The sequence below is a fragment of the Cryptococcus neoformans genome, chromosome 1 (genome assembly GCF_000091045.1).
Source record: "Cryptococcus neoformans var. neoformans JEC21 chromosome 1, complete sequence".
Classification (NCBI taxonomy): domain Eukaryota; kingdom Fungi; phylum Basidiomycota; class Tremellomycetes; order Tremellales; family Cryptococcaceae; genus Cryptococcus; species Cryptococcus deneoformans.
This window is the reverse complement of record NC_006670.1, coordinates 2,161,536-2,188,543: the sequence shown is the minus strand read 5'-3', so window position 1 is coordinate 2,188,543 and position 27,008 is coordinate 2,161,536. Positions and strand designations below refer to the sequence as shown.

The following is a 27,008-nucleotide window of genomic DNA, read 5'->3' as shown; positions in this document are numbered from 1 at the left end:
TGCTTATTGTCTTGCTTGGTACAGAATATTGACCTCATATAACAGCGCACCGAAAATCCACAAATTGTTGGCCTGCTTCAAAGATCTCAGCAGCTATTGTACATCGAGATTCACTTCGAACATTATAATATAATATTAAGAACACCGAATCCAGCGCCTCTTTAGTTCTTTTGCTTTGTCTCCGTAGTTTCTTCAGTAGCTCCCGACATCTCACTGGGCACCTTCTCGAGCTTCTCGGCATCTGGCAAACTCTGCTCATCACCAAGCCTCGGGTTCCTCAAACTAAGAGCCATGAACACAATCACAGTCGAAATACAGATACCGGTGATCGTCAAATACCTCTGCACCTCTCTATACGCACTGCCCACCGCCTCCCTCTCGGGCGTACCAGGCGGATAATCTATGATAAACTGGAGAGGACTAGCATAAGCAAGCGCTTGAAGGGTAGATGCGTCTGTGGTGGAGAGACCGGCACGGATGAAGTCGTTATACAAGTGGCTAGGCATGGTGTTGGTCCAGATGGCGGCAGCAATGGTGTTACCGAGGGCTGAACCGACAGAGTAAGAAGCAAGATAGAGAGATGTCACGACGGCTGTGCGCTCGTGCTGGACGGCAGACTGGATCATAACCTGGGTTGGGTAAGGGAAGAGACCACCTAGTGACGTTTTCATTTGATTAGCGCTCCAATAATTGATTATCCTTTGAGAGGAGATACTGGATTACTGGCTGTAATACTTACCGGCAATACCGAGGACCACTTCAGCAGCGACAAGACCGGCAAAGTCGGAAATAGAGTAACCTCCACGGTATCGGATGAGAAGACCAAAAGCGAGGACAAAGAGGAGAGTACCGGCGACGATGAACCATTTCAGTCGGCGCACTTTACGGATAATGAGACCCAAGCAGACACCGATGACGACGGAAGTGAAGGAGTAGATATTTTGTACTCGAGTAGCAGAGATGATGTCTCTGCAGTGATGGGGAAATAGTCACTCGTTAGTCAAGGGCGAATCAATTGGAGCAGAAGGGCGAAAGAGGCTTACCGGTCAAATGCAACGAGCAAGGTGTAGTACAGATAATCGCCCTGCGTGTACCAAGCAGTGTTCAAAAGCATGGCAATAAACAGCGACGCCAGTACCTGCCTATCCTTCAAGATCCTAAATGGCAACATCGGGTGCCTAGCGACCTTCAATTCCCAAAACACAAACAGCGGCAAAGCAACCACAAACCCAACCACCAAAGGGGCGATGACCCTCGCTGTCCTCCAGATACTCGCGACACCGCCAGCGAGGGTGAAGGGGAGCAGGATGAGGGCAAGGACGGCGGCAAGGAGGAGGAGACCGACGAGGTCGATTTGCCAGAAGATATCGGCCCACATGTGTCGGTCACCGAAAGTACGGAGCGGAGAGGGGATTTCTCGGAGGAGACCCTTCCGGTGGGCTCTCCATTCGGCTTGGATAAGGGAAAACAGGAGGGGGATGACCGTGACGGGGAAAATGATGGCCCACATACCTGTTCCATCAACAATACATTAGCATCATAGTATCTCAGCTAAAAGAGAAGAAAGACGAACCGATACCCCATCCCCAGGTGCTGTGTGTCAAGACAGCGGAAGCCACATTACCACTGATCCATGCGTTGATAAGGAACGGGGTAGCAGGGATATAGCTGAAGAGCAATCTGGAACGAAGGGAAGTAACGTCTGCGATCAAGACTTCGACGAGCAGCTGTACACCAGTGTAACCAAATTGGTAGAGGACTGAACCACCACAGAAGGCAGCGAGGTTCGTGGAGGTTGCAGTCACAATAGTCCCTGTTATATTGAGTTAACTAATAATGATAGCGAGATACTGTTGGAGTAACTGTAGTACTTACCGACCACATAGAGGATTACGCTGATGATCAAGATACTGACACGGCCAAAGTAGTCACTAACTTTTGCGAACGCAGGCTGGGCAGCAGCAGCGACAATAGAACGGACAACAGTGACAGTGGAGACTTGCGCGGAAGTGCCGAGCTCTGAGAGTGCCTCCGCCTGGTAGGTGTATCGGACAGAGCCATCCAGGCCATAGCTATCTACAAAAACGGATCAACTCCACATTCTCACTCGACTAACTAACTTACAAGACATAAAAAACACAGAGATGAACAAAACCCATCGATGCCAGGTTGTGAAGCTGGCTGCGATGATTTCGATCCTTCTCACACCCGGAGATTTCTCACCAAAAGCAGTGGAGTCATCAGCATTCTTGGTGTTGCTAATGGCCCTTTGAAGCTCATACTCCGGATACAGCTGGTCAGGCATAGTCGGTATTCTTTTGTCCCAATTATCTAAGATCAAAAAGGACTAAGACGTTGGCAAGACGAGAAAACGAGTGGGTAGCGAGGGAATGCACCCCTTAACATCACGATCCGCAGCCTTTAAATAGTTTTAATGATTTCTGCACTCCACAACAAGCCAGATAATTTTTTATGATTCGTCTCTCGTCAGAATCTGTCATTCAAAGAGCCGCAAAAATCTGGAAGGTAGGGAAGGCAGCAGAACGTGCGGCCCCTTAATCCATTTTCTTGGTTTACACTTAATATGAGGGGAAGATGCGGGGTGGACTGAGGTTTCGAGCGAACTAGCCGAAAATATTGTAAGGGTGGTCTGAGACCTCGTTCCTCGTCGTAATATCTTTGAGATCTGCCTCCCCGTCCCTATCAGATAAGGCCGAAAGCTGTAGTTGTGTGAGGGGCGTAATGGATAATTAATTAAAAAAAAATCCAAAATTGGCAAAATTGGAAGCGGGACCCTGTACGAGTTTTGGATCCTTTGCAGTGTTCCTGTTTCTTGGCGGAGAGAAGGAAAAAAAAGGACAAGCGATAAATCGGCCGAAGGGAGTTGGCGAGTTGGCAAGCAGGATTAGTGTGCCCCCCAGACGAAAATTATATATGAAGCGATTTCAACCGATGCGTCATATGGTTGACGATCCCATCCTCACCATCATCATTTCTGTCATTATATTCTATCGTCGTTCGAAAGCTGAACTAAAAGGAATATTATTACCACTACTACCTCCCCGCAGACAAAAAGGCCGTTATTGAATGCCTGAGTCACGAGGAGATGCTGTGAAAGACTGGTAGACAGTTTGTCAATTGGTTGCATCTTAAGCGCATTTAAACTCGCCGATTGTTCTCTTGCCAGTCAAGCGACTTCGCATTTTTTGCCTTGCAGCAGACACCACTGATTAGATGGTCGGGAAAAATCACTGGACAAGAGATCAAGAAACTTGAGCAGAAATACCCTGGTTTTTCCCGAACTGCTAAAGCAAGCAGAGGAAAATTCGGGCAATTGGTAAAAACTCACAAGGTCATCAAAACTCTCTTGGACTTGTCAGGATTTGGTTGGAATCTCGAGACGCAGTGCCCCACTGCCGACGATAGTGTTCGGAAGACAGTATGCATACGTTACCACTAAAACTTTTAATGACGGTCATCGCTGATGCTTCATCTTGTAGCTGAAACGTCAGCAGCAGGCTTTCCGATACAAGCCGTTTGTCTACAAAGACATCCGCGAAGGCTGTGTAGGTGCGATGGGGGAGGGAGTAGTGGATATATTGGCACAGATAGATATGCTTGATGAAGAGGAAGAAGGGGTAGGAGAAGGCTCGACCACTCTGGAGAACAATGCCGAATCTTTCCAGGAGGAAATTGAGGGTCATGGGAACAGTTTTCATTGGGAATCAAATCAGTCTGAATCGGAGGAAGTGAGTAAATGGTCGTCCCCTCCGAGTAAACTGACTTTTCTACCTAGGAAAGCAATAATATCCCGGAAACTCAAAGCTCCAATTCCAAGAGTAAAGAAAGGGCGCAGACTTCCGGCCCTATCCTGTCTCTCTCTACCTCATTGTCTGCTGGAAGTAACGGAACATCGACTTCTGCTCGTAAAACTCCATCTTCTGCCCCAAAAAAGGCCTGCATCAACTCAAGCCAGAAAGGCATCGCGTGATAAGAAGCAGAAAAATCAGGCTGAGGAGAAGACAGACAAGGACGAGGTTCGAGACCTTGTTGCTGCATTATTGCGCAAGGAAACTACTGCTGAGTCAGCCAATCGGATCCTCCAAGAGAATTCCTCGGCAGTCTTTGAGTTCTTGAACACGGAAGTAGAGCAGGGTAGGATCACCCCTGTCCAGTGTGCAGTGCTCTTCACATCAGCGCAAGGTCTGATTGGAACTCGCTTAACGTGGCAGCCAAGTACAGCGGCATGGCTACGACTAGCATCATGCTGCAAGTGCTCGTAGATAAGTACTGTCCTTTGCCCCAACAGAGGCATCCCTATCAGCCTACCACAGGTACTCCATCGTATCCCTTGCTGAGCACTCCACCGCACTCCTATGTCCGATCAAGCGACGAATCGACCTCCTATTACTCTCACCATCCGCACGGACCCCCTCATTTCTCTTCGCCCTTGTGTCACGTGGCTATCGCCACCCGACCTCTTAAACTCCACTTTTACTCAAAACCTCCTCTTCTTCATGTCAGCGCGATTATGACAGTAACCCTTCCTCATCCACTTCAGTCCGCGTCCGAGCATACCCCTTCGTTTTCGGCCGCGGCCTTCCCCCGAGAGATATACAGAGATAGAGAGATCGACAACCCTCCACCACCTTCCTCGCCACCGGGTTTCGGCAATGCAAAAGGATGTAGAGCTGGCTGGTGTGGGAAAGATGACTCAGCAGAGCTTAAGGTGTAAAGATATATAAGACAGTAGTTTTCCATAGTTTTAGATACTTGTCGATCCACTATTGTTGTCCTCTCCAAGTATTCTTCGTCTACTTAAAGCTATCATCTTCCGGCATTGATCTGGCTGTCTATTTGAAGAGGCCCTCGGATCATTTGTTGTCCCTAACCTGTTGAAGGCTATCGCCAGAAGAGATAGCCCCCTGACACCTTGCCTCCTCATACTACCACATCAACCTCTGAACAATCTTCTCTCCATTTTTCCCCGGCGGATAGGATCTAATCAGTCTCAAATGAAAATCGGACCAAATTTTTTTGCATTATTTAATGAATCAGTTACTTCCAATCGTTGCTCCCGTACTGTCAGATCGCTTCACTCATTGCTATTGCTAGAATCATATTCTGAGTCTGACGCGTAACTGTTGTGATCGCCACTGTCGTAACCCCTGATCAAGTCTGCCCACATGGCCTCGGCAATCTTGCGCCTCATGTCTTCAGCCTCGCGTCGGCCACGCTTGACGAGTTCATCGGAATCATTCCTTGACAGCGGGTTGTTCCGGACAAGGTCCTCGACGGGGATAGGCGGAAGCTTGCCATCTGCCCCCTGACCATAGTCCTCTTTTCCGAGCTTTACTTCCTGGTGTATGTTCCACAGGATGCAAGCTGCCAATATGATACGAGATTGTTGGGTCGGTCTCGTACTTACGATGTTAGGTGAGGCAACCCCACTTGCCTTTAACACGTCCGAAGATTCGTTCAATGACGTTACGACGGGAAGAATGGCGGAGATTGTACAATTCCTTCGCAGTGCATGGCCTATACGCAGCCAATGACTCAGCTCAGCTTGGGTTTAGTTTCGAAGACTGAAAGCGTACTCGTTACCTGACCCTCTAAAATCTTTTAGGTGGTAACGCACCATAATATTATAGTAACCGACGGTCTGAATCAGATATTATAGATTTTTAACCGTTTTCATCAGTGTTGCCATATATAAATATGACTATATTCTTATACTGTGATAGCGCGGTAGGGCGTGAGAGACGACATGTCCAACGGATACCCGGCGTCACCGAGGAAATACCTGCCTTTGGGTATAGTAAAAGACTGGCGTCGCGCTTCATGGAATACGCATGCATCATTTGCCGGTCCTTCATATCCTGAATACAGGAAGCTGAACCGCATGTCAAACGTGCACACAGCCAGCAGGTTCACAGTGATCGCACACTTGCGACAACGATATACGTCCTGTTGGAAATACGGACAGTAATGTGTGAACCATCCGTTGCGCCCAGAGAATCATCGAAATATGACTCAAATCTTTCATCACGTGCTATACTAGAAGGGCGTTTGGGATAATGACATGTCAGGCGATGAATGAATCTTCTGTAAATGGGCGCAGAGAGAAGGGCATCGACGAAATCGTGAACGCATCTGTAAAGCAAAATACATCTTAGGATCAAGGTGGCAAATTGATATAGGAGGAAAGGGATACTTACGCCCAAACTGTTGAGATATTTCTCTGCCAAAACTCTGCGGTATGCCTCATCCCAAACTTGACACCACCCTTCAGGTAATACAGCGCGACGGCCATCCTTTCGATCTGAATCATCTCACTGGTGGATACATTTTGTGCCATCTGGTTTAACACATCGTTGATCAAGAAGAATTCCGCTTGATTCACTCCCATTACATCCACCATTCCATTCCCTCCTCTTGTGTCAAGGTACTCGGCAATTCGCTGTTGTCCTCGGAAGATTGAGTCATGATAAGGACGAGGAACTTTAATGGAAAGTCCTTTTAGGTTATCCCCGATAAGCGACAACATACAAAGGCTCACCCCATCTAACTGTGGGGAAAAAAGACGACTCGGACGACTTACAAAGCTCAAGACATGCAACGCCACCTCCCACGGCAACTCTCTCAAGAAATCCCTTCTCAAAAGCGGTTCAGACACCGTTTCGGAGTATCGCATCTTTCTCTTCATCGTCTGTATTATTCGCCTGAGGATGAGTGATGGCACTGACAGAGAGCGCTGTTGAGAAGGACATTATTTCAGGTGGTATTTGGCGATTGTTGGAGCTGTGAGTAAGGGGAGGCTCTGATTGCAGTGGTTGTAAAGATGGTCGGTTTCCTATTGTCTATTGGGTTGTGTAACGAATAAAGCAAAGTCAAGGTGCCGTACTAATGAGGCATCGCGTCTGTCAGTCGTTGCCATGAACGCGACGCGTACGAAGGCACGACACAAACAGTGATATACGAATGCCAATTAATCATCCTCATTCGGACAAGCAAAAAATCAGGACCAAAAGCCTATTCGTTGGGTTGCTGACTGCTGGGCGCCTGTAGTAGGCCTGAAATGTCTAGATTTGACTGTAGTTCTGCTAGTTTACCTATTTTTTCGGCAAAGGCGTTGTTCGAGAATAAAGAAGATTGGACGGGTGGGGTAGAACTTACGGAGTTGAAGCCTTAAAGACTGGAGGTTACAAATACTGTGTAGACATGCCTGTTGGCCTGCCATTCATAGTTGAATTGAGTCTACAAAAATATTCGGTTTATCCTCATGAGTGACAGCTCGTCGCCAAAGTAGGCCCTCGAAGACACTGATAAGGATGCCGATATGGGTGTTTGATGGGAATAGCTGCGAAATATTGGGCATGGCTGGGTATTCTGCCGATGACATTGGCCTTGTTGTCGGCTCGCTTGATTGATACCTTCCTTGAAGGGCAACTCGAGACTGGTGTCTAAGTCACCCGACATCAGCCTCATCACCAGGGAGACGAGTGCAGTGGATACCAGACTGCTGGCCAGTACCGAGACCGATGACGGTACCGTTAAGAGCGTGACAGACGGAGTTTGACCGGGTGTACTTGTTGAGGGCAAGTGTAGCGACGACGAGGTCGGTGACGGATGATGGCTGATTTGGGGAGATCCTTGTTGGCGGTGACAACATTTTTAAAGAGAGACTCCTCAATGGGTATTTTTGGAGTAACTACTGATGACATATAGCTAATGATAAGGAAGGGCAATTTTGAAACTCCGTACGACTGCGCTGAACGAACGGAACGATTGACGACGACCACTGACTGAGTGACACTCACCACTTCTGCGATAATAATTTATTTTTGTACCCGACGCGTAATTTACGTAACATATATCGGTAAATTAGGCAAGTCGCGTCAACCATCAAAGAACAAAACGAGCGTGTGCTGAGCTTCTTGTATCGTTCTCATCTTTCTTTCTCACAGAATTCCGCGGCCAGTCATGTCTTCGCCAGAACCAGAGGAGCCTCGCAGAGGTGCAAGGGTCAGGAAGCAGGTTAATAAGTTTGATGCTAGCCAGCAGAGTGAGTAGAGCCGACAGAAGGCGTTCGGCATGCTGACCCAATTCAGACGGGAGGGGCAAGAGAAAGCACATTGAAGACAGGGAGGACGACGACCAGGAGGGTTTGATACCAGACCCGGAAGACGAGTCTGATCACGAACCAACTCCCAAGAAGAAGAAGCCGGCGGCACCACGAAAATCTCGAGCTTCTGCGGGTACTACCAAGAAGGACGGACCAAAGACAAAAACAAAGCCTGCAGCTGAAGGCGTGAGCGAAATCGTAGAAAAGACTGATTCGCCTTTATTTAGTAGGTGAATTCTATCGTGCATTTCGATCATGCTGACTGTCGCAGATGCTCTCCAGCAACCCGATATCGCCCTTCAACCTCTGATTGATGAGTGGATCGAGACCTACCAACAAGCCGCTGGTGATGAAATATCAGAGCAGAAATCCATTCACGAACTGGTTGTCTTCTTCATTCGATGTTGCGGTATGACTACCGAGATCGAGCAAGCTGAAGCAACGGATGACGATGGTATCCCCGATGTCATCGAGCGAGTGCAGGATGAAAGCGTTCGCGTAGCGTTGGCGACTTATCCCTTAATTTCCAAAGCAAAGAATTTTAAGCCCTTCAAGTCCAATTTGAACGAGTTCATTTCACACTTTATTTCATCGCTCGCTCTCACACCTATCCTCTTTCACACTGCCGACAATACTCCTCACTCATCTCTGCTCATCCCACTTCTCCTCAACTGGCTGATGTGTATGTCATCATCAACTCTTCGACCCATCCGTCATACCTCAACATACGTGACGCTCAGGATGAACTCGGCTTTGTGTGACGTTGCTGCGGATGTGAGCAAAGACCTGAGCGTTAAGCAAAGGCAGCGAGATGCAGAAGTCAGAAAAGCTGGAGCTACAAATGCAGCGCAGAAGAGAGTGAAGGCTGCCGAGGACAGGGTCAAGGAAGTGCAAGAAAGAAAGCAAACTTTAGAAGAGTTGATGCAGGAGATCTTTGATGTGTGAGTTCTACATCTGGGCGGGCGATGATAGTGGCTGACGCTATTTAGGATGTTCGTCCACCGAGTTCGCGATGCCGATCCCAACATTCGAACCGATTGTCTGCGTGAATTAGGTCTGTGGGCCAAAAAACACCCAGAGTACTACGTTTCGACTTCTTATCTCTCCTACTTCACCCGTGGCTGTAACGATACCCACGCTCATGCCCGACTTGAGACTGTCAAGGCTCTTGCCAACCTCTACATCCGAGAAACCTTTATCAGTAACGCTCGAACCTTGACGATGCGTTTAGCGCCTAGGGTGATTGAGATGGCCACCAGGGATGTGGATTTGAATGTGAGGGTAGTGGCTTTGCAGGTGATTACACTTATAGACAAGACGGGTATTCTGCAAGACGAGGAGGACGAGGAAAGAGATAAGGTGGCGAAGCTTGTTTTCGACCAGGAGCCTCGAATTCGAAAAGCTGCAGGGGCGTTCATCCTTGGTTTGTGGGAAGAGAGGAAAGAAGGCCTCAAAGCAGTCTGGTCGGGTCTGAGAGCGAACAAAAAGAAGCGTGCAGCAAACATCACCGAAGACGAAATGTCCAACTACCTCAACTGGAAATCCCTCGCTGCAGTTCTCCTCTACACCTCTAAATCCCTGGACGACGACCCTTCTGGACAACCCTCTGCCCTCAAACCAAGCCTACTCATTCCGTCTTTACCCAATACACAGATGACAAGGGCGACTGCTGCCGTCGAGTCTATCGGTGCTGAGCATGAGCTGTGGAAAGACTGGGAGAGCTTGGTGGACTATCTTTTGGTGGATCACTCGACTAACGAAGAAGATATGTGGCTGCTCCGTGAAGATGAGGAAACTTTCATGTTGCAGGTGCTTTTGGCTTGTATTAAGCGGGAAGAAAATGAAGAGGATGAGCCGGATAGGACCAAAACGTTGATAAAGGTTTTGCCTCGGTTATTTGCCAAGCATCAGGCTGATGTTGGTCGAATGACTGGGATTTTATCTGTTCCCGGACACATGAAGCTCAGTCTCTATCTCGACATGCGCATGTCCTCTGTAAGTCTTAAGGATTCTCTTCGCTTTGGATGATCTGACACATGACAGGCCTACGAGTCCCTCTGGGATGACATCAGCAAACAGTTCCTAAAATACACTTCCCCTACCATCCTCACAGCATCCATTTCTGCGATCAGCCATCTCGTCGGCAACTCGTCCCTTTCATCCATCAATGAAACCAAGCTTTCTGAGCTGCACGAGTCTCTCTTCGCTTCTCTAAGAGATGCGATTGGCTCTGAAGATGTTGCGCTTGTCACTTTGGAGGACGAGCAGATCAGCCAGCTGGAAGCAATCATGCTGAGGATAACGTTACTGCAGAGAAGTATGGATTTGGTAGATGTCATGGAGGATGAGGAAGGGCAGCAGAGTAGCGGCTGGGACATTATCTGTGCGTTTGCTGATAGGGGCAAATTGGGGTACAAGGAGGAAGCTACTGTAAGCGTCAAATATCTGACGGCTTGATGAGTGGCTAATGCTTCATAGATGGTAGACTATGCTGTTCAAATCATCTTCCTCCACATCACTTGGCTCTTCAAGCGGTTCACCAAGGAAGATGCGCAAGATGCCACCAAGATTGATCTCCTTTCCACCCGACGCGATACCGCCCTTCAGACATTTAACCAGCTTTTCCTCGGAGAAACGACCAATACCGCCAGTGCTGTACGACGTCAAGCCTTCATCTCTTTCATCAATACGTACGTATTGTTCGCCAAACGTGCAGAGGGTAGGGGAGGAGCTCCAGCGAGCGACGTTTGTTCTGTGACGATGCCGGAAGAAGTACAGCATAGACTGGGAGGGGCGTTCCAAGCGGTGATTGAGAGGTATGCTTCCGTCGTGGAGACTAGATCAGCAGGACGGGAAGAGAGTCAGCAGCGTGAGTCGTACTAATTTTCCAGGCATCTAGCGAAAATACTGATTCAATCGGCAGCCCCCGAACTCACTCCTGATGAGATGCACGAGGATTTCCAGTTTTTCCAACTCGTTTCCGTTTTTGTCGGTGCCATCCGATGTGGTGTCCTCGAGGTTGAACATGCCAAGGAACCTCTTGCCCATTACAGTCGTTTTGGTCCAACGTACGATGCGATCGTCAAGAAGCTCGTTGATGTACTTCGAGATGAGGGTATCTACAATAGGGAGGCAGATGCGGTGCAGCATGTTGCGGGAAGCGCCTTGCAGCAATCGTTCAACATCTTCCTCGACTCTGAGGAAGACGAACCAACTGCTCCTCTGGCCCTTGCCCGTGTTATTGCAACTGCGTTCGTCATCCATGGTTCCCAATTCGCTATCCTAAGACAATTGCATCCATCTGATGTTTGCGATTTCCACCTCGAAGCGCTTGACTTTGTTTCTCTCAAAGTCTCAACGATTGTCAAACAAGAAGGAAATGCAAGGAACAAGGAGCAAAAATCCAGACTAACAAGGAAAAAGTGGGCAGTGCTCACATTCTTCAAGGTGCTCGTCCCTCTTCTCGCGCCTGTCACAGGTAGAGATGCTCTCAAGATCAAGGCTCATCTCGAAGATGTAATCGACTCTTCTGGGGTGCAACTGACAACCAACAAGGGTTGGGATGGCTACCGAGCGTACGAAAAGAGATTAGTAGGGATCGCAAGCAAGGACCCGAATGTGAAAATGATGGCTAGCAAGAAGGTTGTAGAAAGGGAGGATACTGAACAGGGTGATGAAGACAATGTCTTTGCAAGGCAATGAACCGGCAATGAAGCGACAGAAGACAAGGAGGGCATAAGTTGAAAAGAAGGCCGACAGAAAATGGTGTGTGTCAGCGAGACGAGTTGTTTATTATATGCTATAGCAAAATATTTCTTTCTTTCTAGTGGAGCATTTGGGTTCATTTCTTTTCTATGCCTGTAATTGATAATGCTGTATGCAGATATGTGACATTGCGCACTGCGTGGGATTCAAATGCGGCGGGGGGCATTGTGGAGGCTAAAGTGGGCAAATGAAGGTAAACAATGGAACGGAATCAAATGAGCGCGCCGTCTGGACTCGATTTCTTCGTTGTTGCCGATCGATTTGTTTTCATTTGTTCAGAGCATACATCACTCGAACATCGAAAATCCACCATGTCCGCCACTGAATATACTCCAGACACGTTCAAAGTCATCCTCAAAAAGCTCGTCCAGACTCCGGAAGAGTTCACCTCAGAGGACTGTGCCGAGTGCTTCAGACATCTTTGTGTTCAAGGTGCTAGCGAAGCCCAGGTACGTCTCTAGGTCTCTGTTACTTGATTATGACCATCCGAGAAAACTGATGTCTATACACTGGCAGGCGGGTGCTTTCCTTACCGCTCTTACTCTTTCCGGTCTTGACGCCTCTCCCGATATCGTCGCTGCCTGTGCTTCCGTCCTCCGGCAGCATGCCATCTCCGTCGACAACCTCGCTTCGGCCTCCCAAGCGAAAGATCTAGCTCATGGCATGTGGGATTATCGGGATTCCGACAAGGAAGGCGATGGGTACACTGGACTTGTGGACATTGTTGGGACTGGTGGCGATGGGTGGGATACGTATAATGTGTCTACGACGGCTGCTGTCGTCGTTTCCGGTGCTGGTGTACGAGTCGCCAAGGTGCGTCCGAAAAGCCACCATCATACATGTTATGAGATAAGCGCTGACTCAAAATTACTCCTCTTTTCTAGCATGGGTCCAAGGCCGCTACTTCGACCTCTGGCTCTGCCGATCTTCTGCTCTCCCTCGACTGCCGACTCGCCTTCCCCGTCTCTGAAGTCCACGGTTTTCTCGACCATTCTCCCTTCCTCTTCCTCTTTGCTCCGCACTACCACCCTTCCCTCGCGCACATTGCTCATATCCGACGAAATCTTAATTTCCGGACCATCTTCAACATCCTCGGTCCCTTGATCAACCCCTCAGCACCGCAACGTATGGTCTTGGGTGTAGCTAAAAAGGAGCTGGGAGATACCTTTGCAGAGGTTTTAAGATTGTTGAATGTGCAGAGGGCATTAGTCGTTTGTGGAAAAGAGGGTTTGGATGAAATCAGCTGTGCTGGGGAGACTTGGGTACGTTGAAAAGGCACATTCTGCTTTACTGTGCATTACATCCGCTAACTTTTCTTTCTTTCTTTTACTTATAGACTTGGTGGTTGGAGAATGGCAAGATTACCACAGGCTCCATCCACCCCACAAAAGACTTTGGTCTACCTACCCACCCTCTCTCCGCCGTACGCGGCTCCGCTCCCGAACTCAACGCACTCACTTTCACTTCAATCCTCCGCTCCTCCGCTCCTCCTGCCCACCTCTCTTCTCCTCCTTCTCCCGACTCCCCTTCATATGCTGCCATTTTGGATTACGTCCTTCTCAACGCGGCTGCGCTCTTGTACGTCTCCGGTAAAGCTTCATCTTATAGGGAAGGTGTAGAGTTGGCGCGAGAGAGTATTGAGAGTGGTGGTGCGTGGGCGGCGTTTGAAGGGTTTAGGGATGCAAGTAAGAAGGCGATGGGCGAGTATGTGGATGTGAAGACTGTAGAGGATGATGGCGGTGTGGCGGCGAAGAATGGATCGGTGAAGGCTTGGTTAACTATCAAGAGGTCAAAGGGCGATACACCCAAAGCGGACAGGGGTGAATAAAAAGCTGTATCTCTAGGGAAAAGCACTTATTTGATCATTAGCTGGGTTGTAAGCTCGTGATGGTATGAAGCATTATATTTACGTCTCATAAGGCGCGTAAAATGGATTATCGTAACAGGCTACATACTTGACAAATAGACACGCAAAATAGGATTACAGAGAAGATTCTTTACATTAAGCCATCAAGGCAGATGTATCCGAAGATGCCCCGGCACTACCCCATTCCCTTCTCCACCCTCCCTCCAACGCTGTTGGTCTCAGCATCATACGTTCCTGCGGGTCATTATTAATATGTATATAGTCACGTCTCACTGCAGAAAGTCCCGTAGTCGAAAGGACTTCTTCCACGGCCTGCTGCTTTTGATTCCGTTCCAATGTTTACCCATGCATCTGGTGATGTCATGGTTTTCCATCCGCCGAAGGCATTAAAGTCACCACCTTCAACTCTTTCAGCTTGACTTTATTCCAACACCAGTTATGTCCCCTCAGAAGCGAGCAGCTGAATGGCCAGAGCCGCCAGCAAAGAAGAGTATGTTCTCAAAACAACTTTTAAACCTCAACTAACAACAAACAGCCCATCCCTTCTTCACAGGCACGCCAAAAGAACTCGGCAAATTCCACCCTTCCGACTCTGCCCTCATCCACTTTACCCACCTTGATCCTTTCGAATCTTTACCAAAATCCTCCTCTGAAACCGCCGATTCCATCGCTTCAATATCAGCCTCCAAAAAGATCCCTGTAGCATTCTACGATCTTGACGGTACATTAGTCAAGACACGGTCAGGAAACGATTTCCCCAAAAGCCGAGATGACTGGATGTGGTGGCACCCTTCTGTCCCCGAAAAGCTAAAGCAAGAATGGGAAGATGGCACGCATTTGGTCGTGATTTCGAATCAAGGAAGTAAGAAACCCAAGATCAAAAGTGAATGGCGGGCCAAGTTGCCTTTGATTGCAGCCAAGGTGCGTTTCCCGGTCGATCCCAGAGACTTGCCATATGCATACGTGCCAGGCTAACGTCTTCACGTTACATTCCTATTTCTTTCCTCTTGATGGGAGAAGATGCCGAGCAACGTCCCACTGCGTATCTTGGCTGCTATAGAGCAAAACAACGTCTACCGAAAACCAAACATTGGCATGTTCCAAGCCATCACCGAAATCTACCGCGCCCGTGGCCTGGAGATTGATATGGAGAAATCCATCTTTGTTGGAGATGCTGCCGGTAGACCTGCCAAAGGATCACGAAAGAAAGATCACGGGAATACGGATTACAAGTTTGCAATCAATGTTGGACTGAGATTCGTCACACCAGAGGTACGCCTTTCAATATTCTTTTTGATCAAACATTGAATAATGGCAACGCAAAGATTGACATTTTATTATTGGGACGTTGTGATTCAAAGGAGCATTTCCTAGGTCATCCGCGCCCTTCCTTCCCCAATCCTCCTATAGGCTTCCGGCCCCGCAATCTAGGCACTCTTGACACTCGTGAGCCCAGCGTCTTTTTCCCTTGGCCGTCCCTCATTCTCCCTTGTTCCCTTTGTTTCTGCCTACGCATACCTCAAAAACAAGACTAACGCTGACGCAGGCAATCAGTTCCGCACATCGTCCCATCGCATACTCCTATCATTCGCAAGATTGACAAGGAGGTAGAAATCGTCATCTTTGTCGGGTATCCAGCATCCGGCAAATCATCCTTCTTCCGCAAACATTTCCAGCCCGCGGGTTACGTCCACGTTAATCAAGATACTTTGCGGACGAGGGAAAAGTGTTTAAATGTGGCGGAACAGGCGTTGAAGGGCGGGAAATCTGTTGTCATTGGTTAGTTCAATTCTCAAGTTCGGGTTTGGGCGCACATCCTGGGTATTCGGGGATAGGCGATGTTTTGGGCAGGACTCTTTTTGAATCTGATCTCACGGGATGATGGACTGATGGGATAACTTCTCAGATAACACGAACCGAAATCGAGAAACACGAGCTTACTGGGTATCTCTCGCATCAAAACTTAACGTCCCTATACGGTAAGCCCTCCCCATCTCTTTGGTCTTTCCTCTCATATACTGACCCCGTCCAATCCTTCCTGTCCGGCCTAATCCACCCCAACCCAACCCTAGACTATTCCATTTTCTCTGCCCTCCCGAATTAGCCAAACATAACAACCTCTACCGCGCCTACTATCCTCCTCCTGATGAACCTACCCGTGGGATACTGCCATATATCGCCTTTGCCGGCTTCGAGACCGCGTTTGAAGAGCCGAGGAAGGAAGAAGGGTTTGAAGAAATTAAAACAGTAAATTTTCATTGGGAAGGCTCGGAGGAGCAGAGGAAGAAGTGGGATATGTATATTGAATAGTATATATAGGGGGAAGGATGGTTATTTACTCTAGAAGTGATAGAATGGCTATGGCAGAGTATTTCTAGAACTTTAAGACGAACATGAAATGTTTCCATGATCAAGGAGAGTTCCAACAAGTCACAAGCGCATCGGCTATGCATATCTACGAAGCAACCCTCCACGTCTCTCCACCCTTGACGACACCAAGATAAACTCCCAAAGTTCCTTTCCATTCCCTTATGCTTTTTGGCTACTGTCTCGTTTCTCTCCTCCGTATACCCGATTGGAAGTTTGTCTTACTAGTCGTTACACACAAATGATAAAGGTAGAGTTACTATGAATAAAATACTCCCCATATATAAGAGGTTCGCTGCCGTTCGATTAAACATATATCTATGATGCTAGAGAGAATGGTCTATCCACATAAGGCGAAAATAAAGAAAAAAAGGGTCATCAAACTGATATCGAAATGAATGAATGAAAAAAGAGCATTCTAGAGGGGGTATGAACCCTCAAAAGAAATGCCGGGGGGGGGCGGGAAAAGTATTGTTGATACATGAATGAAAATGGATATCCCAAGGCACAAGGGGTGGCGGTGGGTGGGGAAATGCTCTAAACTTGTCTCCTTCTAATATCGTATAATTCTGGATCGTTTCGATTCATCGAAGTGCGAGGGATACAAGATCTCGGCTTTTTTTTTTTGAGTTGATGATGAAGGTGATGGATGGTGGGGATGATATATCGTCCGTGATTTCTAAGCTCTATGGAACACAAGAGTGTTGAAATGCCGAGGACGAAAGGAAGAGAGGTTGGGAGCTGTTTTCTTTCAAAGACTGGAGAAAATGAGGAAGGAGGGGAGGGGATGGAAGGGAAGAGGAGACTAGCAGGAGAGCATGGCAGCTTACCACCAGCTCGCGCCAGAGTCGCCACCCGCGGGTGGGAACCCACCGCCACTACCCCATCCGGCACCACCGCCACCACCACCGTAACCCCCACCATACCCAGAAGTCCTTCCACCACCGCCGTACCCACCGCCACCTTGACGCATATCTCGTCCGCCCAACCTCGCACCGCCGCCGCCACCAGTGCTTCGTCCTCGACTTCCTTTGTACCCACCACCACCACCACCACCATAACTCCTCTCAGAGGAGATTTCAACAAGCCACTGAGGTACTTCCTGGTTCGCCTCTTTGAGGAGCTCAATCAAATCTTTACCAATGTTGGTGTTTCCACGGTTGAAGAAGGCAGTCGAAGTTCCGACGTTTCCTGCACGACCAGTTCGGCCGATACGGTGAGTGTACTCGGCAACATCGTTGGGAAGATCGTAAAGGATGACGTGAGTGACATTGGGAATATCGAGACCTCGAGCCGCGACGGCGGTAGCAACGAGAATGGGGGCTCGACCGGATTTGAATGCGTAGAGAGCAGCTTCACGTTCGCGCTGGGTACGGTCACCGTGGATAGAGGTGGCATTGTGTCGACGAGAACAGAGGAAGTCACAGAGAGTGTCGGCCATGCGCTTCGTCTCGACAAAGACAAGTATCAAACCGCCAGATTGTTCGGCAAGGAGCAAGTCGAGAAGCAGAGAGCGCTTGTCCTGGTCATCGACATACTCAACACGCTGGGTAATGTTTTCGGAAGTAGAACCGACTCGACCGACGGTCAAGAAGATGTACTCCTTGAGGAAAGATCGAGCAAGGTTCTGGATCTCTCGAGGGAAGGTGGCGGAGAACATGAGCGTCTGACGCTCAAGGACGCCGGGCATGTCTTCCTCATCAACGATTCTTCTAATCTGAGGCTCGAAACCCATGTCGAGCATTCGGTCGGCTTCGTCAAGAACGAGGTACTTGACGTTAGCAAGACTGATCTTGCCTCGCTCAATCAAGTCGACAAGACGACCAGGGGTAGCGGAAAGAAGGTCACATCCTCGGTCGAGGGCACGCATTTGGGAGCCAATGTCGGCACCACCGTAAACGACAGCAGGTCGAACCCAAGATCGGTAGGCGAATTTACGAGCTTCTTCGTGAATCTGAGAGACAAGTTCTCGGGTAGGGGCAAGAACAAGGGCGGTGGGGTAGACCTTTTTTGTCCTCCTGTAGCCGTAGCCAGTGTCCTGCTCAACGGGAGGAGTGGAAGGACCGTAGGTGAAGAGAGCTGAAAGGATGGGGAAAAGGAAACCACCAGTTTTACCGGAACCGGTTTGGGCACAAGCCATAAGATCACGGCCATCGGCAACGATAGGGATGGAGTACTTTTGAACAGGGGTAGGGGTTGCGTATCGAGCGTACTTGACGTTCTCGAGAAGGACGGGGTTGATAGGGGGGTTGGTAAATTCAGTCACAGGTTCGGGGACGCCCTTACCGCTGACTTCGACGGGGATATCGGCGTACTTATCAAAGTTGATACCGGTGGCCTAAATTCCGCGCGTAAGACTAGCTTCCTGCATCAAAAAAACTGGAGTTCCGACTCACCTGGTGCAATCCGTCTCCCACTTCACCATACATTTCCTTCTCCATCCTCGTGTTCCTAGCACCGACGACGTGCTGGCCATTCTTCCAGCTACCAAATCCGGGAGGGGCACCATGCTCAAAAGTTTTCCTAACACGAGGTTGTGCACCCCATCCACCGACATCGTCCTCGGCAACGGCGGCAGGCACAATATGCCTGGTAGGAGGGGTGGTGGCGGGAGTGGGGAGACCGGTGGGAGATGGCCTGTAGGCAGCGGGGGCCGCAGGAGGGACAGCGGCGGGGGGAGCGGCACGGTTCCTCAAGTGAGGAGGAACGTAGGCAGGTTTCTGAGGTTTCTGAGAGGCACCGTTAAGGTTAACGGAGTCTGGGCAAGTCAGTATCCACTCTGATACGAAGAAGCGGGACCAGCTTACTCATTTGGGACGCGAGTCCATTGACATCGGTAGCAGCCATAATGTGTTCTAGTGGCGATAAAGGAATTTCTTGTGTTGACAAAGGGAGTATCTGCTGTTGCTGTTTTCTGTGTGGCGTGCTCTCTATCTTGGTGTAGAAAAGAGCGACTGTGGTGAATATGGATTTTTTGTTTCTTGAATGAAAGAATAGATGAGGAAGAGAGATGGAAGATTTAATAAGAATTTTTTTTTGTGCAATAAAAATAGTGGTGGTCAAAGATGGCGAGTGGGAGCAAGGGGCGATGGCCGCTGGTGGCAAATTATCATTGGGGCGCCACCTGGGATAAATAATGGTAAATAAATAGATAAAATAATCTCAGAACGCGTCGCGGGCCTGGACAGAAGTCCGTGCGTGTTTTCGAGTGTCATACATCGCCCATGTTTTTGTTAGCCTGTTCCTTCCTTCCTTGCAATACTACTAGAGATGGTACGTGGCTGACTTAGCTCCAACCCTGTTGCTGACTAACCGTCATGCAGTCCGGCAACAACGCAGGTCCGTACTCGCCACCCACCCGCCACTTCTCCTTCCAACCCACTAGCTGACCGCCCTCGCAGAATACCGAGAAGCCTTTGCCCTCTTTGACAAGCGAGGCACCGGCCACGTGCCCCGTGAATCCCTTGGTGAACTTTTGCGGTCCTTGGGTCAGAATCCTACCCAGGCAGAGGTTGCCGAGCTCGAGAAGACTGTCGGAGCCACTTTCAGCTATGACGAATTTTTGGCGGTGTTGAACAGGCCGGATGGATGGAAGCCTGCCGGCACTGCCGGTCAGTCTCCTTTCCTCTCTTCCTCCTTGCGTGCGAATTTCCTTCTGGAGTAATCATGCTGATGAAAATGCAGACGAGTTTATCAAGGGATTCCAGGTCTTTGACAAAGCTGGAAACGGGTTCATCGGTGCCGGTGAACTTCGCTATGTCCTCACCCAGCTTGGCGAGAAGATGACTGATGAGGAAGTGGACGAGCTGCTCAAGGGCTTCCCTGTCCAGTCAGTCTAATCCTCTTCAAACTTCTCATAGCATTCACCGTTTACTGACATACGCCTGCAGAGACGGCCAGATCAACTACCACTCTTTCGTCCGATCAATTCTCTCTCAATAAGAATGGGAGAGGGAGATGGAGGACGGAAATGTATTCTATTCTACTTGTTTCTTGACGAACTTTAACGATGCAATCTCGTGCAAACCTCTTTATCCACCCCGCTATAGAGTCAAAATATACATGATGCTAATTATACTATCCCACTTTCTCAGTAATCGCTACAATATCTAACTGATCCATTCTTCCATCTCCCTTAACTCTGACTCCTTACTCTTCCTCCTTCAAAATCTCTCTACAGACAAAACACCTTCTATCCTCCCTAAACCACCTTAATGCACAACTTTGATGGGCCGCATGCACGCAAGTCGGTGTCAACACCCCTTTCTCACCCCCCCTAAACTGACTCAAGCAGATTGGGCATTTACCCACTCTGACCCCCAAGAGCGAAAGTTTAAGCTTCACTTTACCTTGTGGCGTGGTACGGCGAGAATCGATGGTGATGAGTCCTGGGAGCAGGGTGGAGATCGCTTCGGGAGATGCGGCAGTAGGTTTAGAAGGGCCGAGGAAGGTCGTTAGTTGTGAATAACCCTGTTTTCCCAAAAAAAAAGAAAGAAAAAAAGAAGTCAATCACATCAGCCACTGTCATTTTGACTTTTAAACTTTACAAGACATGACAATGGGAGACGGACTCACTTCATACTCGCGCCCACTTCCTTCCAACCTCGAAACAAACAGGTCCAAATCCGTATACTCTCTTATCCCCCTCTGTCCCTGTGCTTGACTGTGCAACCCCACACCGGGTCCTTCACCTTCTTCACGTCTAGGCGTTTCCACCGGGCTTATCCTACTTTCATCCCCATCTCCCGCGCCCCGGCTGCCAATCACAGGAGTCGCAGAAGTCGCAGGACTTAAAGGCCTCTCCCTTAAATCAACAGTCGACGCCCATCGATTATCGCTCTCCCTCTCGTTCATCTGATGTATCCGCAGCTGAGACTGGGTCGGGAGAGGGGGGAAATCGCTATGTGATCTTTCGACTGGGGATGGGCGGGAACCATTGGTTGTCGTGGAGTTGTTCAGCCTAAGAGCCGGGATTGGGGTGGGCGTGAGGGTTGACACAGGCGTAGGTCGAAGTGTCTCCCGAGCACGAGTTTGCAGAGTAGGTGGAGGGGGAGGTGGGATCCCTCCTCGTTCAATGTGCTCTACAAACTTCGAGCCACTATCCATTTCTCCAACTCTTTCTTCCTGGCCCAGTCTCTGACTCTGAGGTACATCCGCCATCCGGGAATCCATTCTCTGGCCAGAGTTCGTTTGGTTATTTCCAAACAACCTGAGTCGAGAAGGTAAAGTAGGACGGGGAGGAGGAGCGGGGCGAGGACCTAAAGGTCGCCTCACCAGACCTGGAGAAACATTTTCACTTCCTGGGAGATCTCCTTCTTCATCTTCCTCTGGCTCCTGAGCTTGTGCTTGTCGTTGAGCTTGCAGAGCCGTATCAACTTTTTGCCCGTGCGCAGGCGCACCAGCGGACGAAACCTGAGAGACAGAAGATATAGTCTGATATGAGATGCCGCTCAAAGGCCTTGGACGAGGCGGGAGTGGCGGGGGCGGAGGTGGAGCTCTAGCTCGTGGTTCTGCTTGTGATTGAGGAGGAGGAGGAGGGGGTGGGAGTCTGGCGATAGCCGCAGGATGCCTAGGCGGTGGAGGCGGAGGTGGACGTCGTTTAGGTAACTGAGGCGGTAGGGGAGGAGTACGAGGTACCCGTGCATTCTGTGTCCCGTCCTCACCAGTAGCCTGTCCATCTTGTTTCCCCCGTTCGACCCCTTCCGAAGGACGCAAGGTACCCATTGACTTTGATAAATGCAACCTAGATCTCGAAACAGGAGGTGGTGGAGGCGGAGGGACCTTCTTCTTGGTTGCAGCTGCCATCGCGCCTAGAGAAGATGGACCTCGGCTAGGCGTCGTTTCTAATTTCGCATCAGCACCGGCGCAAAAAGGCGTAAGAGTGGTGGAAGTACCTATGCCCAAGGTCCCCTCTGTCATATCTCGAGCAGGTTCCTCTGTTCTCGATTGGTTCACATCCTTCAAGCTCGAATTAGAGTTGGAAGGATCTTCCTCCGCAGACGACTCGAGGAGCTGTAAAAGATCAGCCGACGAAGCTGCCAGCGCCGTTATACTCTCTCGAGAAACACGTTTATCCTTTTTACCCTTCGCCTCTTGATTAACTCCGACTTGGGTAATTGGGGGGTATTGAGGTTGAGTGGTGGAGGTGCTAGATGGGGCCTGGGATTGGAACTTGGGAACAAGTCTAGGCTCAGGATCATCAATATCGACCAAAGGTCCTGAGAGGCGCTGAAGTAGCTTTTCTTCCTTGGGCTGCTTGTCCTCCGCCACCTTTGCCTTGGCTGGTACAGGTGGCGCAATGTCAGCTTTGGATTTGGCGGTTTGTACGGGCTGTTCCACAGGTGGTGTCAATCGTGGCAAGGCAGATTTATATTGCGTCGTAGACCCCTGGGGTTGAGCCGGTCGCGATTGAAGTTTGGGCGTCTGTGCTGGGAGTTGCAAATCCCTTCGCTTCAACGCTGCCTCCCTATTAGGCGGTAATCCCGTCTTTTCCCCCTTACCTGCCTCTCTCGGGCTCCCAACCCTAAACCCAACATCATTCTCACTCTTCCTTCTCTGCACTTCCTCATTCAACCTCCTTCCTTGCAGTCCCTCACTCTCTCTCCTCTTCTCAAATGACGCTCCAGCAGCTTGCACATTCTCTTCACTTTCCCCAAGACGAGTGGAACGACCGGAGGGCTTGTCTTGAGATGATGTGACGCCAACACCAGCCGTATCGACGTTGGGCGAGCTGCCCCAAGGGATCTTGTGGAAAAGCGGTCTCAAAGGTTGCAAAGGCTGAGAAGGTTTCTTCTCTATTGCTCTTTTGTCTTTCCTCTTCTCCTTTGGTAAGGACGACGATAATTCGGGAGCTGAGAATTTGGACTTTTCTTTCTCCTTCTTCTCTTTGACTCTTTCGGGAGGTTGTTCTGCAGTAAGAGATTGCTTTTCCTCTAAAATTTGAGTCTGAGCAGCCTGTGCTTTTTCTTTTTCTTTCGAATGAGGAGTGGGTGTGGACGTAGATGTGGATGTGGGTGTGGACGTAGATGTGGATGTGGGTGTGGGTGTGGGAATGGTAAGTTCAATCCCGGTTGACTGCTGATCAGCAGCCTTGCTTGCGCCAACATCAACGACATTAGCATTTTTCTTCCTCCCCACTTTTTCCTTGGGCTTGGTGGTAGATGGTTGCGGCAGCTCATGCTCATGCTCATGAGACGGCAAAATTATTGGTGGGGAGAGTAAAGGTGCGGCTAGCGGTGCGGTGGATGGCGCTATACTTGTGCTTGTGCCTGTGCTTGTAGGCTGCTTCCTGCTGAAAGAGGGCTGTCCAGCATCAGCTGGAGCTCCAACCTCGGAGGAAGAGGACTCTGAATGCTTTTTCGCGTCTTGCGCTTGCGCTTGATTTTGGTCTTGATTGTGCTGGAGTTGCGGCGATGGTCGTGGATCTGATCCAAGTTGATGTTCAGCCTTGGGCCCGCGCTCGTGCTTATACTCGTGTTTGGATACGGATCCCGGTTCCACATCTGGAGACCAACCTTCCAAAGATCTCGAACGCACAGTTGGCGAGCCCGACCCCGAGCCCGAACCCAAGCCCAAGCCTGAGCCATTTTCCAAACTTGGACTCAAAAGTCTGGGTTCCGCTGTCTCCGCCCCTTCCGCCCTTTGACCCTCCTCCATCATCTCTGTCGCGTCTGTCGCTTCAGACACTTGCCTCTCTGAGAGAGTCCCCATTCCCACCTCTGTCCCCTGTACGAGCTCACCCTCTCGCCCCCCCTCCTCCTCCTCGTTTTGCCCCTGTGCTTGCGATTGCGATTGCGATTGCGATTGCTCCCTCTCCCTTAGCTTCCGCCTATCCCACTCCCTCCTCACCCTCTCCTCCAACGAATATCCCGCTAGGATATCTGCATTCCACAATTTCCGATCAAGCCGTTCTTCCGCTGTCATCCCAAGCCCATCGGCATCCGCATTTGGATCTTGATCGACCGCGATTGTACTGCATGTTGAAGGGGCCGTAGAAGGGTTGGCCGAGACAAAGGCCGAGGTGGAGGTAGAGGTGGAGGTTGACTCTAGGGCGGAACGCAAGTGTGGGGGTACCGCAATAGCCGGCGGATGACGATGGAAAGTAGTAGACGGGTCCATGGTAGATGCGGGGGAGAGGAACGGTGATGAAGGAGCGGATTCGTACCGACTCGACGTAGGTGATACCGATATTGAATAGGATTGATCGGGTATGATAAGACGGGGTACAGAAGACGTGTCAGGTGGGGCGGTCGCCCGGGGGGTCGCGGTGTTACCGGAAGACGCAGCGGGTGTAGGTAAAGGTACCAAACCAACAGCCTGCTCCCAACTCGGCGGTGGTGATCTCGGTCGTCTTTCCCGTCCATCATCTTGCTCATTTTGCTCGCCTTCTCCTCCATTTCCACCTCTTCCTCTCTCGCTGGAAGGAGATTGAGAAGGATTGAAACCCGGTAACCTATTGGACGAACTTGGAAACGGAAAGGGCGGTGGTGGTTCCCCCGTCTCCTGGACGATCGCCTCTGGTATCTCTATTTGTCGTAAACAGGTTAAAAAATAAAAATTGAAAATGTAAAGGTCATTTGTCAGCTTTTGTACTTTTAAAAACCCGATCCCTATTTTGAATGGATGGGAGCGATTTTCAACAAAGGAACAAAGGACGCACCATCCCATAAATTCCTCCGTCTCATACTAGCCCCTCTGGCAACACCCAACGCCCTGCCTTCCTCTCTTGAACTAACCGTCAACCGTCTTCTTACACCTCCGCCTTCTTCATTATTATCCCCCGTTACCACTCGTCTTCTCCTCCTCTGGGGTTGTTGTTGCGACTGTTGAGGAGGCTCACCTGGCGTCTCGTAAGATGTCGGATCGGAATTGAGCACCTGCCCGAGTTGGCCGAGGGATATTTGACTAGGGTTATGTGTCTGGAGCGTATCAAGCCTCGTCCGACTTGCGGAAGGTCCATCCGTTGACATTCCCAATCCGCCTCCCGTCCTTGTCCCAGCGGTTTCCGCACCAGCACCGGGGTTGGCGGCGGACCGACTCCTCCGTTTCCCAGGTTGCGAATACACTTGAACTCTGGGTACACCCGGCGTCCCACCGGGGACTACAGCGGGTGGGGAAAGGAGACCTGAAGCGTACCTCGTCCGTTTCTTCTTTCCTTTCTCTTTCCCTTTCCCTTGAGTCTCCGCGTGAGCCTGAGGATGAGCACTGGATCCAGCAATGTTCAAAGTCGATGTCGAGGGTCCCGGACCGGCTTCTGCAGTTGTTTGTACTTGATGTCCCTGCGCCTGCGCCTGCGCCTGCGATTGCCGGATGAAATTGGAAGGCAAGACCATCCGCTCAGCTGCAGAAGGGGACATGCTTGAAATAGGGGACGGCGCCAGAGCGAGGTACGGTCTCGGGATCGGTCTTTCCTCCCTGTCTCTTTCTCCCATGGTCATTGGGATTGACATGGGCATGGAACCAGAAGCTGGATTGGGAGCTGGAGAAGTGGAGGTGGGGAGAGAATGGCCGGCCGGCGATGGGGAAGCCTTGGGTTTCTTACGAGGTTTGCGGGCTGCGGCTACAGTATGACGAGTGAGCGGGGTGAACGTGGAGACATGGGATCGGCTCTGGGACGGGGACCTACCGCCCGCTGGATTATTCCTGTTCATCGGGATAGGAATGGGGATAGCGGCGAGAGCAGAGTGGGCATATGGCTAGAGAGATGTCGTACAGAGTTGTACAGTGTTACAGCGGTGAAGCAGCGGGAAATGAGAAGATGGAGAATGGATTAGAACACTACGTCATAACTTCTAATAGCCGATTCCCAAACTCGGCCAAACCAGAAACACAGCCTGCAGAAACCTTTCCCATCCCGCTTCCGGCACACCGCATACTGTCCACCGCAGTGTTCAATCACTCAAGAGTGCATGTGCAAATGCCATCCACGATAAATTCATTTCGTTTGCCTGCTGGTTTCGACTACCGAAAAACTATCCCATTTCTTTATGCATTTCTCCTTGACTACACTACACTCTCAAGCACTTATTCGTGGGAGTCGACAACCTTCTGCTGCTTCTCCTATAGATTACCGCCCGACCAAGGAAAAAAAAAGGCATTCGTCAGCACACACCACCCTTCAATTAATCGTCACAGATACACCGCCGTGGAGAACGATGATAGGATGGTAATGGATATAGATGCGTGAAAGAGGGGAAGACGACTTACGACCTCGGCCTGAGCCTCGGCGAGCTTGGCCTTGGCAGCCTTGAGCTTCTCAGCCTCTCGCTGCCTGACGTACTGAGCCTCCTTGGCCTGCTCTCGCTCGCTATTTCAGGTGAAAAGGGAAAAGGGGAAAAAAAGTCAGCTATACGGCCCATTGTTCCAGAATGCCGATGAATCAAGATTCCGACATGAAAGACTCACTGGAAAGAGGTGGAAGAGGCGGTAGCACCCTCGGACCTGATGTCGGGAGCATAGTATCGGACAAACATGGACTGCAGCGGAGCAACGCCAGATCGTCATACGCGGATTGGGTCGTGGGGGCGAGTGGAGATGAGGTGAGGCAGAAAAGGGCCAGCATAGTAGATGTGAGGAAAAGATGGGTCCACTCGTCAGCACAAGCTTCTACTACACTATCCAGCCATGCACACCAAACACATCTCTAGCAACGATACGCCGGCACACATTCACCAGCAAAGAAGGGGGAGACGCGGGACGATGTGAAGACTTGCGAAACTTACAGCTGGAGCCCTGGAAACGGCGACGCGGGCAGAGGTGGCAGCACGGAGAGCGATCATTTTGTGGTTGTAGAGTGGTGACTGTAAAGCTGTTTGCAAGGAAGGCAGATTGCGTGGCTTGGAGAAGAGGAGGGGGAATTCGGGGGGGCGGCGTCTGCTGTCGGGT

General features: G+C 50.1%; 10 protein-coding genes across 10 annotated transcripts; 5 read left to right on the top strand and 5 right to left on the bottom strand.

Annotated features, from left to right (window-relative positions):
• Positions 1 to 44: 44 nt before the first annotated feature.
• On the bottom strand, positions 45 to 2,396 carry CNA07920 (siderochrome-iron (ferrioxamine) uptake transporter, putative). The gene is made up of 6 exons (XM_567138.2): positions 2,125 to 2,396; positions 1,876 to 2,076; positions 1,574 to 1,813; positions 1,044 to 1,512; positions 740 to 969; positions 45 to 655 (listed from the first exon to the last, which is right to left on the bottom strand). The coding sequence occupies exons 1-6, from the start codon at positions 2,303 to 2,305 to the stop codon at positions 162 to 164; spliced, it is 1,815 nt and encodes a 604-aa protein (XP_567138.1). The 5' UTR covers positions 2,306 to 2,396; the 3' UTR covers positions 45 to 161.
• Positions 2,397 to 2,980: 584 nt separating this feature from the next.
• Positions 2,981 to 4,730, top strand: CNA07915 (hypothetical protein). Its single transcript, XM_024656118.1, has 3 exons — positions 2,981 to 3,439; positions 3,501 to 3,749; positions 3,797 to 4,730. Exons 2-3 carry the CDS (start codon positions 3,576 to 3,578, stop codon positions 3,989 to 3,991), a joined length of 369 nt encoding a protein of 122 aa, XP_024514190.1. The 5' UTR covers positions 2,981 to 3,439; positions 3,501 to 3,575; the 3' UTR covers positions 3,992 to 4,730.
• Positions 4,731 to 5,767: 1,037 nt separating this feature from the next.
• CNA07900 (IMP cyclohydrolase, putative) lies at positions 5,768 to 7,717 on the bottom strand. The gene is made up of 6 exons (XM_024656402.1): positions 7,516 to 7,717; positions 7,177 to 7,463; positions 6,970 to 7,112; positions 6,602 to 6,903; positions 6,219 to 6,516; positions 5,768 to 6,153 (listed from the first exon to the last, which is right to left on the bottom strand). The coding sequence occupies exons 1-2, from the start codon at positions 7,670 to 7,672 to the stop codon at positions 7,258 to 7,260; spliced, it is 363 nt and encodes a 120-aa protein (XP_024512045.1). The 5' UTR covers positions 7,673 to 7,717; the 3' UTR covers positions 5,768 to 6,153; positions 6,219 to 6,516; positions 6,602 to 6,903; positions 6,970 to 7,112; positions 7,177 to 7,257.
• Positions 7,718 to 7,957: 240 nt separating this feature from the next.
• On the top strand, positions 7,958 to 12,022 carry CNA07890 (conserved hypothetical protein). The gene is made up of 7 exons (XM_567136.2): positions 7,958 to 8,065; positions 8,112 to 8,351; positions 8,397 to 9,066; positions 9,115 to 10,120; positions 10,169 to 10,555; positions 10,604 to 10,994; positions 11,049 to 12,022. The coding sequence occupies exons 1-7, from the start codon at positions 7,984 to 7,986 to the stop codon at positions 11,825 to 11,827; spliced, it is 3,555 nt and encodes a 1,184-aa protein (XP_567136.1). The 5' UTR covers positions 7,958 to 7,983; the 3' UTR covers positions 11,828 to 12,022.
• Positions 12,023 to 12,168: 146 nt separating this feature from the next.
• On the top strand, positions 12,169 to 13,927 carry CNA07880 (anthranilate phosphoribosyltransferase, putative). The gene is made up of 4 exons (XM_567135.2): positions 12,169 to 12,339; positions 12,407 to 12,703; positions 12,775 to 13,152; positions 13,227 to 13,927. Exons 1-4 carry the CDS (start codon positions 12,202 to 12,204, stop codon positions 13,716 to 13,718), a joined length of 1,305 nt encoding a protein of 434 aa, XP_567135.1. The 5' UTR covers positions 12,169 to 12,201; the 3' UTR covers positions 13,719 to 13,927.
• Positions 13,928 to 14,163: 236 nt separating this feature from the next.
• CNA07870 (conserved hypothetical protein) lies at positions 14,164 to 16,194 on the top strand. The gene is made up of 7 exons (XM_024656401.1): positions 14,164 to 14,247; positions 14,293 to 14,678; positions 14,778 to 15,029; positions 15,119 to 15,203; positions 15,312 to 15,536; positions 15,664 to 15,736; positions 15,830 to 16,194. The coding sequence occupies exons 1-7, from the start codon at positions 14,196 to 14,198 to the stop codon at positions 16,065 to 16,067; spliced, it is 1,311 nt and encodes a 436-aa protein (XP_024512044.1). The 5' UTR covers positions 14,164 to 14,195; the 3' UTR covers positions 16,068 to 16,194.
• On the bottom strand, positions 16,187 to 19,115 carry CNA07860 (ATP-dependent RNA helicase ded1, putative). The gene is made up of 3 exons (XM_567133.2): positions 18,932 to 19,115; positions 18,521 to 18,882; positions 16,187 to 18,462 (listed from the first exon to the last, which is right to left on the bottom strand). Exons 1-3 carry the CDS (start codon positions 18,969 to 18,971, stop codon positions 16,951 to 16,953), a joined length of 1,914 nt encoding a protein of 637 aa, XP_567133.1. The 5' UTR covers positions 18,972 to 19,115; the 3' UTR covers positions 16,187 to 16,950.
• Positions 19,116 to 19,363: 248 nt separating this feature from the next.
• CNA07850 (hypothetical protein) lies at positions 19,364 to 20,152 on the top strand. The gene is made up of 5 exons (XM_024656400.1): positions 19,364 to 19,397; positions 19,448 to 19,463; positions 19,526 to 19,735; positions 19,809 to 19,953; positions 20,015 to 20,152. Exons 1-5 carry the CDS (start codon positions 19,395 to 19,397, stop codon positions 20,064 to 20,066), a joined length of 426 nt encoding a protein of 141 aa, XP_024512043.1. The 5' UTR covers positions 19,364 to 19,394; the 3' UTR covers positions 20,067 to 20,152.
• Positions 20,153 to 20,175: 23 nt separating this feature from the next.
• Positions 20,176 to 25,882, bottom strand: CNA07840 (hypothetical protein). The gene is made up of 5 exons (XM_024656399.1): positions 25,750 to 25,882; positions 24,784 to 25,683; positions 22,019 to 24,649; positions 20,700 to 21,967; positions 20,176 to 20,594 (listed from the first exon to the last, which is right to left on the bottom strand). Exons 1-5 carry the CDS (start codon positions 25,772 to 25,774, stop codon positions 20,274 to 20,276), a joined length of 5,145 nt encoding a protein of 1,714 aa, XP_024512042.1. The 5' UTR covers positions 25,775 to 25,882; the 3' UTR covers positions 20,176 to 20,273.
• A 139-nt stretch (positions 25,883 to 26,021) lies between these two features.
• On the bottom strand, positions 26,022 to 26,961 carry CNA07830 (hypothetical protein). Its single transcript, XM_567130.2, has 4 exons — positions 26,846 to 26,961; positions 26,529 to 26,599; positions 26,331 to 26,430; positions 26,022 to 26,183 (listed from the first exon to the last, which is right to left on the bottom strand). The coding sequence occupies exons 1-4, from the start codon at positions 26,900 to 26,902 to the stop codon at positions 26,148 to 26,150; spliced, it is 264 nt and encodes an 87-aa protein (XP_567130.1). The 5' UTR covers positions 26,903 to 26,961; the 3' UTR covers positions 26,022 to 26,147.
• Positions 26,962 to 27,008: the final 47 nt, after the last annotated feature.

What these genes read in the sequence shown, in the direction of transcription:
- CNA07920 (XM_567138.2), bottom strand. Translation starts at nt 2,305, where the DNA reads ATGCCTGACCAGCTGTATCCGGAGTATGAGCTTCAAAGGGCCATTAGC. An exon ending in CGTAATCCTCTATGTGGTCG is followed by an intron (nt 1,814 to 1,875) that starts GTAAGTACTACA and finishes TCAATATAACAG; the next exon opens with GGACTATTGTGACTGCAACC. An exon ending in AGTGGTCCTCGGTATTGCCG is followed by an intron (nt 656 to 739) that starts GTAAGTATTACA and finishes AAACGTCACTAG; the next exon opens with GTGGTCTCTTCCCTTACCCA.
- CNA07915 (XM_024656118.1), top strand. Translation starts at nt 3,576, where the DNA reads ATGGGGGAGGGAGTAGTGGATATATTGGCACAGATAGATATGCTTGAT. An exon ending in ATCAGTCTGAATCGGAGGAA is followed by an intron (nt 3,750 to 3,796) that starts GTGAGTAAATGG and finishes TTTTCTACCTAG; the next exon opens with GAAAGCAATAATATCCCGGA.
- CNA07900 (XM_024656402.1), bottom strand. Translation starts at nt 7,672, where the DNA reads ATGTTGTCACCGCCAACAAGGATCTCCCCAAATCAGCCATCATCCGTC. An exon ending in CGGTACTGGCCAGCAGTCTG is followed by an intron (nt 7,464 to 7,515) that starts GTATCCACTGCA and finishes CGGGTGACTTAG; the next exon opens with ACACCAGTCTCGAGTTGCCC.
- CNA07890 (XM_567136.2), top strand. Translation starts at nt 7,984, where the DNA reads ATGTCTTCGCCAGAACCAGAGGAGCCTCGCAGAGGTGCAAGGGTCAGG. An exon ending in ATGCAGGAGATCTTTGATGT is followed by an intron (nt 9,067 to 9,114) that starts GTGAGTTCTACA and finishes GACGCTATTTAG; the next exon opens with GATGTTCGTCCACCGAGTTC. An exon ending in ACGGGAAGAGAGTCAGCAGC is followed by an intron (nt 10,995 to 11,048) that starts GTGAGTCGTACT and finishes TTCAATCGGCAG; the next exon opens with CCCCCGAACTCACTCCTGAT.
- CNA07880 (XM_567135.2), top strand. Translation starts at nt 12,202, where the DNA reads ATGTCCGCCACTGAATATACTCCAGACACGTTCAAAGTCATCCTCAAA. An exon ending in AAGGTGCTAGCGAAGCCCAG is followed by an intron (nt 12,340 to 12,406) that starts GTACGTCTCTAG and finishes ATACACTGGCAG; the next exon opens with GCGGGTGCTTTCCTTACCGC. An exon ending in GCTGTGCTGGGGAGACTTGG is followed by an intron (nt 13,153 to 13,226) that starts GTACGTTGAAAA and finishes TTTTACTTATAG; the next exon opens with ACTTGGTGGTTGGAGAATGG.
- CNA07870 (XM_024656401.1), top strand. Translation starts at nt 14,196, where the DNA reads ATGTCCCCTCAGAAGCGAGCAGCTGAATGGCCAGAGCCGCCAGCAAAG. An exon ending in TGCCTTTGATTGCAGCCAAG is followed by an intron (nt 14,679 to 14,777) that starts GTGCGTTTCCCG and finishes TGATGGGAGAAG; the next exon opens with ATGCCGAGCAACGTCCCACT. An exon ending in TGAGATTCGTCACACCAGAG is followed by an intron (nt 15,030 to 15,118) that starts GTACGCCTTTCA and finishes TGTGATTCAAAG; the next exon opens with GAGCATTTCCTAGGTCATCC.
- CNA07860 (XM_567133.2), bottom strand. Translation starts at nt 18,971, where the DNA reads ATGGCTGCTACCGATGTCAATGGACTCGCGTCCCAAATGA. An exon ending in TGGACTCGCGTCCCAAATGA is followed by an intron (nt 18,883 to 18,931) that starts GTAAGCTGGTCC and finishes TGACTTGCCCAG; the next exon opens with ACTCCGTTAACCTTAACGGT. An exon ending in TGGGAGACGGATTGCACCAG is followed by an intron (nt 18,463 to 18,520) that starts GTGAGTCGGAAC and finishes CGCGGAATTTAG; the next exon opens with GCCACCGGTATCAACTTTGA.
- CNA07850 (XM_024656400.1), top strand. An exon ending in GAAGCCTGCCGGCACTGCCG is followed by an intron (nt 19,736 to 19,808) that starts GTCAGTCTCCTT and finishes ATGAAAATGCAG; the next exon opens with ACGAGTTTATCAAGGGATTC. An exon ending in CTCAAGGGCTTCCCTGTCCA is followed by an intron (nt 19,954 to 20,014) that starts GTCAGTCTAATC and finishes ATACGCCTGCAG; the next exon opens with AGACGGCCAGATCAACTACC.
- CNA07840 (XM_024656399.1), bottom strand. Translation starts at nt 25,774, where the DNA reads ATGAACAGGAATAATCCAGCGGGCG. An exon ending in CAGGAATAATCCAGCGGGCG is followed by an intron (nt 25,684 to 25,749) that starts GTAGGTCCCCGT and finishes GTCATACTGTAG; the next exon opens with CCGCAGCCCGCAAACCTCGT. An exon ending in AGAGGGGACCTTGGGCATAG is followed by an intron (nt 21,968 to 22,018) that starts GTACTTCCACCA and finishes ATGCGAAATTAG; the next exon opens with AAACGACGCCTAGCCGAGGT.
- CNA07830 (XM_567130.2), bottom strand. Translation starts at nt 26,902, where the DNA reads ATGATCGCTCTCCGTGCTGCCACCTCTGCCCGCGTCGCCGTTTCCAGG. An exon ending in GCCTCTTCCACCTCTTTCCA is followed by an intron (nt 26,431 to 26,528) that starts GTGAGTCTTTCA and finishes CACCTGAAATAG; the next exon opens with CGAGCGAGAGCAGGCCAAGG. An exon ending in CCGAGGCTCAGGCCGAGGTC is followed by an intron (nt 26,184 to 26,330) that starts GTAAGTCGTCTT and finishes GGTAATCTATAG; the next exon opens with GAGAAGCAGCAGAAGGTTGT.